General features: G+C 34.0%; 3 protein-coding genes across 4 annotated transcripts; 2 read left to right on the forward strand and 1 right to left on the reverse strand.

The window, feature by feature from the left end:
• Window positions 1-286: 286 nt before the first annotated feature.
• On the forward strand, window positions 287-1,391 carry LOC140808777 (uncharacterized). Its single transcript, XM_073166024.1, has 2 exons — window positions 287-508; window positions 974-1,391. Exons 1-2 carry the CDS (start codon window positions 373-375, stop codon window positions 1,381-1,383), a joined length of 546 nt encoding a protein of 181 aa, XP_073022125.1. The 5' UTR covers window positions 287-372; the 3' UTR covers window positions 1,384-1,391.
• A 730-nt stretch (window positions 1,392-2,121) lies between these two features.
• On the forward strand, window positions 2,122-3,670 carry LOC140809576 (transcription factor BEE 3-like). The gene is made up of 5 exons (XM_073167253.1): window positions 2,122-2,631; window positions 2,738-2,851; window positions 2,945-3,010; window positions 3,112-3,180; window positions 3,286-3,670. The coding sequence occupies exons 1-5, from the start codon at window positions 2,236-2,238 to the stop codon at window positions 3,514-3,516; spliced, it is 876 nt and encodes a 291-aa protein (XP_073023354.1). The 5' UTR covers window positions 2,122-2,235; the 3' UTR covers window positions 3,517-3,670.
• Window positions 3,671-5,696: 2,026 nt separating this feature from the next.
• Window positions 5,697-8,637, reverse strand: LOC140810864 (uncharacterized). 2 transcript variants are annotated; one of them, XM_073168762.1, is made up of 4 exons: window positions 8,455-8,637; window positions 8,243-8,345; window positions 7,238-7,406; window positions 5,697-6,037 (listed from the first exon to the last, which is right to left on the reverse strand). In XM_073168762.1, exons 1-4 carry the CDS (start codon window positions 8,530-8,532, stop codon window positions 6,010-6,012), a joined length of 378 nt encoding a protein of 125 aa, XP_073024863.1. In that variant the 5' UTR covers window positions 8,533-8,637; the 3' UTR covers window positions 5,697-6,009. The 2 variants fall into 2 exon arrangements, with proteins under 2 accessions (XP_073024863.1, XP_073024864.1); XM_073168763.1 differs by lacking the exon at window positions 5,697-6,037 and having other exon boundaries at window positions 6,974-7,406.
• Window positions 8,638-12,485: the final 3,848 nt, after the last annotated feature.

Genomic DNA, 12,485 nt, shown 5'->3' on the forward strand with positions numbered 1-12,485 from the left:
TACCTTCAAAAAGAAAAAGAAAAAAATAATCACACAAAATCCATGTAATCTGATTTGGCCCTATAATTAATGAAAAAAAAATATCTAAAAATCAGATTTTCTACTCCTGACTGAACACATACGTACAGTGGTTCACCTTATCTACATTTAAAATTATTACCATAATTTGTAAAATTCGATAATTACAAACTGATTAGGAGTAGGACTCGAAACATATATAAACAAACCAAGGCATTAAATATTTTTTACTTCCATGATTGTTTTTAAGATTGATCACCGTAAGAAATCTCTCCAGTTGTTTTCTCGTGCAGTACATCCAATTTCTTCCGAACCCACCAGAATTTTCTCTCTTCTTTCTTTAACAATTAATTGATGGCGAAGAGGAAGAAGACAAAGGTGAAGAGGAAGAAGACAAAGGCGGAAAAATATTGTCAAGAAGGTACTGACAGCGGAATGAAGATCATACGTCCACCATACATGCCGAGTGATAGCAGAAATTCAGATATCGGTATGCATGTTTTCTTCCTTCTGAATATATATATATATATTTAATATATATATATATATATATATATATATATATATATATATATATATATATATATATCTTAACTTTTAGAGAGAATTAAAAGTGTTAATAATTTCTTGTTCGTTCTTGAATATCTCTGTGCATGGATTCTTGTTTTTGTTGTTACTTCAATCAAAAAACTATAATGAAAGATTATAATATAAAGATTAAAACTTTTTATATTTGCGACTGCATGCTCTAGCAGATTTGTATACGCCACATGCAGAGATATTGAAACATATTTACAACTGTTACGTATTCATACTTCCGTTAATTTGATAATTTTTTTCCTGGGAACATATATGGGCACACTTTTAAGCTGTAAAACTTATATGGATTGTTAGTTTAAGAACGTGATTGATTATTCATGGATTAATATGACTACATAAATTGATTTTGGAACAGTATGCGGGGAAAGCGAGATACAGCAATGGGAAAAAGATTTCTGCCTGGAAGTCGGTTTGTTTACATGGGAACATTTCCTGGAAGCCAAGCAGCACACGAAGAATCATCACAAAGTCCTGCGTTGGGATGATTCAGCAGCCGAGGAAGCATTCAGTGTTGCCAAATGCCGGTATTTGGCCCGAATCAACAACCTCCCATATACCGATATCAGGCTACTGATGGATCCCAATATGTTCATTGATGAAATCAAATGGGATGATGATTTGCATACACAAGTACTGTTACATCAGAAGGCAATCTGGGCCAAACATGAAAAGGAAGACGAAGAAAGAGATTATCTTTTGTATAGTCAGTTGATCGAACTAGCACGTTTATGCCAGGCGAGTGAAGTTTATTCATCAGAATCATAAATCTTGATCGAAGCATTATTAGTGGTTAGGTTTGATTTCTTTATGTATTGATACCGAGGAAGACGCAAGAGTCCTTTTTAATTTGATTTCTTTTTATTGTAATCGCTATTCAAAAAAACCAAGTAGATTAATTTTGATGATTTTAGTCAAACTCTTTTTCTTCCTATGATATATGGGAGATGGTGATATATTATAGTTATAATCTAGTCAAGCTTTTATCGTTTGGTTTCTAATATTAGACATGCAATTTATGATTTATCAACTTATTTTATATCATTTGGGCATTTGAAGTTCCCTCTTCCTTGTTAGGAAAAGGAAAGCAATTATAGTAATCATCCTACTAAGATAAGAATTATCTTCGTTTCTTGGTCATGACTTAGATACAAGAAAGTTGTAGTTATTTTTAATGACAATTCACAAAGATAATATAAATATTTTAGGATCGATGCGAAGGGCAAAAAGATCTTAATCGAATTTATGTTGCATCAAACAAAAGAGGGAGAAATCTTCATTGAATTTGGAACCAAAGAGGGCATAATTCAGAGTAAAAGATAAGCCACTTTATTACGCTAGTGAGTGTAAAAGCCAATGGCTTATAAAGGACCACACATTTTGGATATATCACCAATTACACCAACACCACCAAAGAAGTCCAAATTGCCACGTGTAGCCTTTCGATTGAATCTTTTTTCCCCATATTTTAACAATATAGAAGGAAAAAGAAAAAGAAAAACTAAAACCCCATTACCCAAATTTGTGATCTTTCCTTGTTTATATATAGCAGCAATCACAAGAAACAACTTGTTACAAAGAGAAACTGTCATTGGCTCAAATCTTTTTCCTCAAGTAGAAATGGCAAATCACTTCTTATCAGGCTTGCAAACCCATAAACAGGCATTCTCTTTGTCAGACATAGATCCAAGCATTGAATTCTTGCACCATTTTTCGGGGCTAAATCCAAGTCATCAAGAATCCTTTGCCTCAAACTTTCAAAGCTTGATTGGTTTTCCCAATCATAATCCTTTCCTTCGTGTATCGGATGACACTGGGAAATCGGAATCTTTCCCTGGATTATATATGCAAGATAATAGCTCGGTGGTGGTGCTCCCGGCTGCTACTAATCAAACTAGCTCGAACGAGAACAATCGTAGAGAAAAGAAAAGGAAAGCAATAGTTGCAAACACCCCTCATAGTACCTCAGCAAATTCATCCCCTCAAGTGTCTGCAAATGGAAAAATGGCGAAAAATGTAAGCTTTCTAGTAATTCTTGATCATGTTTGTTGATTTCACATGTATTCAATCTGATCAAGTCTAGATTGTGTTATTTAACTATATATTTTTAATATGTTTTAAGAATTCAAGAAAAGGGAAGAAAGTGAAAAACACTGAAAATGAAAAGCCAAGGGAAGTGGTACACGTTAGAGCCAAAAGGGGCCAAGCTACTGATAGCCACAGTTTAGCAGAAAGAGTGGGTAGCTTCCTATTGTTTTTCCATTAACTTATCCTATCCAAACAAATCCAAGAACACAACAAATTAAGTGTGAAATCTGCTCTGTACCAGGTCAGAAGAGAAAAAATCAATGAGAGATTAAGATGTCTGCAAGACATTGTTCCAGGATGTTATAAGGTGATGAATATATCTTTCAGTTCAAAGAGTTCTCTGAAGAATTTCTTCGGTCATGTGGATTATTTACTAACGTTATTTATAAAAATTAAACCACTGAACAGACAATGGGAATGGCAGTAATGTTGGATGAGATAATCAACTATGTTCAGTCTCTACAGAATCAGGTAGAGGTGAGTAATTGAATTGATCCATGGACAATTTTTGAACTGAACTAATTTCATCTCAGTCAAAAGATTCAATCTTGGTACATTTTTTTTTCGTATTTTGCAATTCAGTTCCTGTCAATGAAGCTCACAGCAGCAAGCACAGCTAATGACTTCAGTCCAGACATAGATTTCATAGAGGCCATGCAAGGACTTCCTCTGTATATCTTGCAGAAAGCAAAGGCACCATTTGAAGCACTCGAGATTCAAGATGTAGCAAGACAGGGACCTTCCCCCGCGCAGTTTGCTCCATCATATCTCAATTTTGAGGTTTATCCACAATTGCCAGATAAGAACAGTTGAAGATTACACAAGATCTCCACCCCCCACGCCTGAATTTAATCTGTATAACTCAAATCCGGAAGTCAAGAATTATACTCGAGTCGATTGTATCCATCGTTGAGTCACATGGTGGAATTAACAAAGTGTTATTAATAAAGTGTATAATCTATTTTTTTTCCATCTTATTTTCTTGGATTATCTTGCATTTAGTTGCAATCAGATGTCTGATCAAACGTGTAGTGACTTGAATTTATTCAGCAAGACTTGATGTTTTGTGACATATATGTTGATTGCACAAGAGACAGAAGCTAACCATGTCTTTGACTTCTAATATTTATGACATTATGCCAATCAAATACGCAGACAGTCTCACTGATGTTCCAAATAATTTTGATAAATAATAAGGGACTCAAAACAGCATTAATATAAGCACCACATTTCAAATTAAATCTATATATTTTGAAGACGAGAAACGAATAAAATTCATAGTGGAAAGAAAGTTCACCCCATTTATTAATCAGATAGATTAGATTCCTGCCTGGAAATGTTGATCATATTTTCATCAAAAGTTCATCTGTCAGTAGAGTTTCTTCCTTGGGTCTGCTCTTTTTCTTGTTTTTGTTTTCTTCTGGAGTGGATGCATTAAATTTCTTGGCCTCACCAATTATTAACAGTTGATAAATAGCAATCACCTAAATAGACATTCAATTAACATGTCGAGAAGGGAGGAGTGGAGTAGGGCCCTTGGAAAATATAAAATCTTGTTTTTAAAATAAAGACTATAGCTCTCTCAACTAAGGTGCAATTTGGGTAGGTGGTGGGGCACAAGACTCTAAATGGAATGAATGTTGGGATTGTGAGACAACACTTGAAAATTTAGAATATGAACTGAAAAAATATTATAATCATCAAGTATAAAAATTTTAAGAACCATAGTTGGGCAAGAAGGTGATGTAACATCTGTCTCCAACTAAAACACTAAATAGAAATTTCTTATATGTCAAGTGAAAAAACAAGCAACCAACGCGTGAGATTTGTTGTTTTTAGTGGAGACAATAGTCCAAATGAAACCAACATGATAGGGAAATCATGAATGGATTTATCAGCAACTTGACTTTTAACATTCCCCTATATTCCGCTTTATTGAATAAATATATTCAAGAAACAAAAAAAATCAATCTAACATGAGAATCCATCTATAAAAACCCATGTCGACAAAAGCAAGTGAAACCCACAAAAATAATGCACTACACTAAATCTCACAGATGTTGCCAATTCATGATATGAATGATTGAAAAGGGATCATAATGCATTTTACTCTATAAAATTATCAACCACAGAGAGCGCCACTTAGCAGATACATTGCATCCATTAAATTACAGCTTTGAATGGGCCAGACTTTGCCTCAAAGATGATACACAATGTGGGTTCTCCAAATTCTCTAAATGATAAGAGTTTATGAACCTTTAAGGTCCCTTTTCTTCCTCTTTTCATCCAATCTCTCCATTGACTACCTTTTGACTCATTCTTGCCTGTTTCTTGGAGTATATGCATGAACAAGGAGGAGGAACTAGGCCTATTGGGACCCCTTCGTAACAAATTGGATAGAATCATATTCTTAATATTGATCAGGGGTCACGTAATTGCACATACATCAGACGAAGATGGGACAGATTCCTTTTAACTAATATGGGCAAGTTCAAGGATCCAAGAACAGTGTCTATCAAGCTTTAAAGATGGTGGAACTTGTTCATTAGTCACTAAATAAAGATTATGAGATCAACCCTTTGTTAGTCTTGAAAGTGGCTTATCGGTGTCGAAGCTGTTAGAAAAGACTGTAAAGGTGGTCGAGGCCCTCCGGAGTAGATATTTTTTGTCACTTCGAATTATCACCTTAAACCACTTTGACAAAGGACGTTATCAGTTGTATTCAATGGATATTCGAATAATATCTGAAATGAACGATCAAAACAGAACAAATGGGGGCTTCTTTGACGTGGTACTGGACTAGAGAAGAATAATGCAATCCTTGGAAATTTCCAACTTTCAAGTCCCATAGACATACCCAGTGTCCTTAACCTGCTGCATCAGCATGTCGCGTAATTTCATTTCTGTACATGCTATTTGGGTAACTGGTCGAAGTACAATTTATCAGCATCAATATTTTTTTAAAAGGTAAGCAGCATCAAATTTTGGACTTATAAGCAAAAAAAGTACAAACCAATGTACAGTGATTTAAGGGAATCACAGGAATACTTTCCTTGCTCTTTTGTATAAAATGTAGTTCTACAAGTGTTTTGTCCCTCAACAAAAACCAACAAACAACAAAAAACTTAACAAAAATCTTCCCCAAGTGAGGCCCTCTCAAAGCAGTGATACAACTTCAGCATCTGCAGCACTATATTCTTGGAGATTGAACGGCAACTGGATATTTATTGTTTTAGTGGCTGGCCAGGCCCAGGTGTGACAACTTTACTAAGTCTAAGTTAACCTTTAGTTGCCGGTCTTCTGCTTTTAATTTACAGACATGTCCAAAGAAAACCTATACAGAAACGCAATTCATTAACATTAGCATGAATAAAGGTTCTGATTATATTACTGAAACATAAACCCCCCGTCAACGAATCAAATGACAAATAAACCCATTTGTACACAAGCAAATCATTGGACAGAATTTAACAGATATGGTAAATTTGAAGCATGATTACATGATGAGTATCATCAGGCTGAGGCATCAAATAAAAAGATCCGATAAACTTGCTACTATCCCCGATGATCATGGAACGTTATAATCAGCTTCTTCTACCTTCAATCAATAATATCAAAAGCAAAAAATTTCTGTATTCCAGCGAAACCCAATGGGCATGGCACAAATCCTACGGAAGCAGAATCGGATGTGAACTTTATCATTTTCATGGAACACATTATTATTTCAGACTTAACCAAAGTTATGGTAAAATTAGAAATTCCTAAATTACTATTCCCACAAAAGTATTTCCATATAGGGGGGTAGTTTCAAATCAAACTTCAAAGCAATAGTTTTTTTTTTTATTTTATTTTATGACCTTTATACGTAAGAACGTCATATTTATAATAACATTTTTAGGGAGAGTTAATCACCAAATTTTCCCAGATATAGGAGGTGCGAATGACAGGAGCTCGAATTGAGCTTGTGAAATTTTACTGGCTAGGTTGAGATAAATGGAAAATACTGAGCTCAGCTCCAGCTCGTAGAATCCAAAAGAAATAAAGCTCATGCTTAAGTTCACGTGCTTGAGACTTGGCTAGTCTCAGTAGGCTCATGAGATGTCTCCACTTAACTTAGAGCCCTAGTTTCATTCAATGTCTAGTGTTGAAACGAATTCACCAACAATCTGTTCAAATGATGAGTATGTTTACAACAATGTCAACATTCAAATGTAACATGTGCTTGTTCAGTGAATCTTGACCACCAAACTGAGCAGTGCAGCACAGGATATTAACTTTATGAAACCTTTAATTATACACCATAAGACCTACAAGCGTATGAATCTATAATGAGAGAGAACCAACATTCCTAACATCCCGAATATCAGATAGAGCCTTAACATGAACAACTGTAACCCTGAATCTTCATTGCTTGATAAATCACTAACTGTTTCTCAGAACATGAATATGAGATTTTTAGGAACTGGTAACCTTGGATATTGTGATATTGTTCTACATTACATTATGCTGAATGCACCTCAAAGAAATTACTTACATATCAGCAATTCTTTTCCTCTTATCAGAACAGATGAATGGATGTAAATCCTCGATGGTCATATTACCAAAATCACCACTGAGATTCTGACTCAATATATTAGATCCAAAACCTGTAGTCCCCAGTAAATCCTTAAGCCGTCCTTCCAAATTTTCCATGAAATTGAAACCTGAAAGCATGCCGAATGTAAGCCACAGTAGATCAATGGAGTGTTGCCAAACATAAAAGAAAAATGAATGATCAATCAAAGAAAAAGTAAACAAAGTCGTAGCCAAAATATAACGGATGAAAGGACATCTATGCTAGAAAGGCTACTAATATGGTTACATATTTATCATTAAAAATTGTGAGATACAAGTCCGCAATGCACAAGAATCCAAGTACAGATTTCTGACATCACTCAACTTTCAATTGAATAATCACTATAAAGCACAATCTTTCAGTTCTTAGGGGCATAGAATCCATTCATCCTTTTCAAATTATAATTATAGTTATAAATTACCAAAAGTCACAGACCAGTAGGGTATAAACTCTGAGTTCGCGAACTCAAAAGAGCAATCCATGAAAAGGTGCAAATGCATTAGCATCTAGGCATAATAAATCATTTTTATAAAATGATAAAGTTCAGTCTGAAATTTTACCATAACTAAAAATGATAAAATTTGCATCCGTTTTTATAAAACTCTGAGTTAAAAATGAAATTATGGTAAAATTTCTAACTCATGAACTCTAAAGAGCAATCAAACAAATGCATTAGCATCTAGGCATAATAAATCGTTTTCATAAAAGGTGCAAATGTGCCATGAAACCGAGGTTTCAGTCGCAGTTGTGGACTGTGCGTCCTAGCTATGTCTTGAGGTCAGGCACACGCCTCATGGCCTTGTAATGACAATGTAATAAACAAGACATATTCAATTGATGACATTAAAATAGAGACATAAAAAAGGTCCTATTTTTCTATATCAATTTGAAATACAGACAAAATGGATTCATAAGAGAACACACTGAGGGTTCGAAGCATCCGTAGGTCAAATTTCTTCGCTATATCCTCGTGACCGATCTTCTTCGCGCGAAGATAGACCAAATTTTTTAAACCCGTCAATAAATCCTGATTAACAAAAATAATGAAATTCAAACCGCATAGCTTAAGTCATTAAGAAAAGATTATGCACCAACAGGAACAAAATCACGAAACTTGAAAACAAAATTGAATTTACCAATTCAGATTCCGTTAAAGAGCAAAGCCAGCGGACATCGTCTACATCATTATTCCCTAGCACGCTTTGCTTATACATGGGTTCAATCGATGAAACTTCAATGTTCACAAAATCAAAGCTTACTTCAAGAAGAGGTACGGAGCTCTATGCGTGCCGACTATTTGGGAATTCAAGCAGGAACAGCGATGTTCATGAAAGTTATTCAACCTCGATTTGACAAAAATTCAATTGATATTTGTTCTATTAATTTTGCATATTAATTATAATATATATATATATATATATATATATATATATAATATTTGCATATTAATTATAATATATATATATATATATAATATTTATTACATTCATGTTATATTTTTTAAAAAAATATATAATTTATGTTTTAATGAATTTAATGAAGATTTAAATTTATGATTTATATTTATTAAACTTGCTTCGATTCGATAAAAGATTGAATAAATTTGTAAGTTATTAATACATTCGTTAAATAAAATTTAAGTTCGACTCGTTTATATATTTAAGAGTTTCGCTCGACTTGGTTCGGTTCGATTACATCTCTAAACACAAAGACTACTCAAACAAAATTTTATACTAAAAATATTAACCTAAATATATATTTTATTTATATATGAATTCAGAGATGTACAACGATCGATCTAGTTCAGTTTTAGTTTTAAATAATTACAATTCAATTTTGATTATACGATAACCAAATATTTTATTATGTTTTAACATATATGGTCAGTTGTATGATTTTAGAAATAAATTCAATTCATTCAATATTTATAATTCTCAAATATATAAAATAATAATTTAAATTCAGTTTTTATAATTTTCTTCAATTTTTCGATATTACAATTACATATAAAATATCTTATTTCATTTAATTTTTAATATTTGAATTATTAACATTATATTTAGTCATTAAAGTAAATAAAATATTTTTTTCTTAAATCACGATTTAAACTGCCGGTTCGGTTTGAGTTACATAAAACTATAAACAAAAGATAATAATTATGATTTTAGGTTATAAAACCAAAATAAGAATTTAAGATTAGAGTTCGATTTGATATTCGATTTTTTCTGATTTGGAATTTTGATTTTTCGGTTTGGACTATATCTTTCTTTCCAAAATATCTGTGATAATGATGAATGGGCGTATAATTAGGGATTCTTCTTATTCGGTGGATGGAATTAATGAATTCAAACATTTTTCCTCTAAAAATTTGAGCAAAGGTAATTTAGAACTAACATTAGCATCATCATGATTATCAGAATATCCAAATTTATATACAACAGATTATGTTGTTAACAAAATATCAAGAACGAATACAATTACTTAGTACACTCCAAAAAGGAACGGCAAAAATTGTTATTACATTTGAACTTAATGAAGAGAAATCTAACCAAAAAAAAAAAAAAATGACTGAACAAATATGTTCAAATGTGTGCATTAAAAGCTGCGATGAAGTTTCTCAAACAATAAGGGAGACGCCTAAATTTGAAGCCTCAACACCATTCGTGCCCTGGAATTTCCAGGGCAGCAGGGGAGGTGCCTTAGAATCTCCCAAGGGGCCAAGGTGCACCTCCCTTGCTGCCCAAGAAGTTATAGGGCAGGGAGGGATGTTGGCCGATAAACTAAGCTTAGGCGGCTGACAACATTGTTTATAAAGAGTTGTGAGCATTCATGGATTGTTGTCACCAAAATTTATTGCTTAGTCACATTTTCAAGATTTTTGCTTTAAAAAACAATCCATCTGAATGAATTAATAATAAGAAAAGACAATATAGTATCAACTTTGAGATGATCAAACAAAAGAAAAATATTCTTCTTTATTTTCAAAAGAGAATTTGCTTCATTTTCTAGTTATGAAACTTGTGACATATATCTTCGGGACATGTCTCGGTATATAGATACATATACATATATATTGGGAACAAGACATAAACATAAAACCTCAGCCCAAGCTGTGGCTCCCTCCAGAAGTACCCTCTTCGGTCTCCTGATATCCTGGAGTACCTGCCATTGTCCACACACAAAGACAACAACAGCCACTCTTGGGGGTGAGCAAAGCTCCGTATGGAACAACCAATCATATATACCACAGATATCTAAACAATGATATATGTTATGCAATGCATGTATGTCGTGGAGGTATCAGGTCAAATGCCCATCCACTGAGCACATGTCAGAATCAATCGAATCGCTATCAAATCAAATCAATGCTCGAGCTGACACACCGGTCGATATGGGAATACACGTATGATAGCGTCGGCAAAGCACCATCAAATCCCACATCTCATATCCAATCATATAGGGCCACAATTGTCTATGCTTTACGGGTCATATAATACCGGCATAACGATTGGGGGGTGAGCAAATCTCCGTATGGAACAACCAATCATATATACCACAAATATCTAAACAATGATATATGGTATGCAATGCATGTAAGTCGTGGAGGTATCAAGTCAAATGCCCATCCACTGAGCACATGTCAGAATCAATCGAATCGCTATCAAATCAAATCAATGCTCGAGCTGGCACACCGGTCGATATGGGAATACACGTATGATAGCGTCGGCAAAGCACCATCAAATCCCACATCTCATATCCAATCATATAGGGCCACAATTGTCTATGCTTTACGGGTCATATAATACCGGCATAGCGATTGTGTTCACAAACCCCGGAATCCAATCCAATCATATCAAGGTATCCAAGGATCATAACTCAACGTGCATGTCATGTATCGATGTATGCATAAAATGATGTGTGTTAACAAAACATTTATTTTATACATCGATATTCAAATCATAATGTCATGTATGCCACATCAAATCAACAAATAGGCATATAGACACGTATTCCAATCCAATCATATATCATATAATACAGATATCTGTCGTATGTTACCCGGTCGCAACATACCTCAATTCTTCGTTTCCAATTGATGTAGCCTGAAGATACTGATAGTACACTTTATCTACATCAATAACATACTCATTCCAATCAATAACACACTCCAAAATCATTAATATGAGTTTCAAATATCATTTGAAACTTCAATAATTCATATCAAATTCAAATCATATCATAATTCAATTCCGACTTCGAATATGAGTTTCTTGTCGGTTATTCTACTACATATCAGAAATTCCACTTCAAATACATGCTATTCCAGCACTTTGATATTTAAAGTTGCTGAAATCAGAAGAAAATTACCTCAGTCAGAAGCCCTCAACGCGACGATCACAAATATATAATTTGTTTCGCGTTTAGACAGTGTTTCGAAGTCGATTCGGACGGAAGAAAGTTAAAATCTCTCGTGTCTCTCGAAGTTTCTTACAAACAAAATGAAGAAAAAAAAAAGAAAAGCAGACACTTATCTCCACCGCTCTCGCGCTCGGGCGGTAGAATTCTCGCTCCCGAGCGCGAGACATTCTGTCCCCGAGTTGCATTTATGCCGCGCACGGGCGGTAGAAAGTTACCGCTCGGGCGCGGAACATTCTGCCCGAACCCCTGGCAATTTCAACCGTGGCGCTCGAGCGGTAATTTCCTACCGCTCGGGCGCCACATGTTCTGTACAAAATATCAATTTTGTACTAAATTGTCGTCCGACCTCTCCACTCGAGCTCTTACAACGTCAATTCATATTCAATACTCATTTTCAATTCATTGTCACGATATACATCAAATACGTAATCACATGACAATTTCATTAATTATCGATAATCACATAAGATTTACGATAACACGGTACACGGTCCTTACAAATTTCTTGTGCAAAATACAAGGATTATAAATATATGAACCACGAGGATTATGATAAACACGTGAATATGAGTATGTACATTCAAGAAGTTTTTGGGCTCAAAAATTCAATATTTTGTGTATTGATTTTAAGAAGATTCTTGAGACTAAGGAAATAGAAAATCAGAATAAGACTCAAGATCTTAAACTTAGACTATGAATTGAAAAAGATAATCAATTATATGTCTAAATTTTATAACATCAAATAAGA

Source organism: Primulina eburnea, chromosome 13 (genome assembly GCF_022965805.1).
Source record: "Primulina eburnea isolate SZY01 chromosome 13, ASM2296580v1, whole genome shotgun sequence".
Classification (NCBI taxonomy): domain Eukaryota; kingdom Viridiplantae; phylum Streptophyta; class Magnoliopsida; order Lamiales; family Gesneriaceae; genus Primulina; species Primulina eburnea.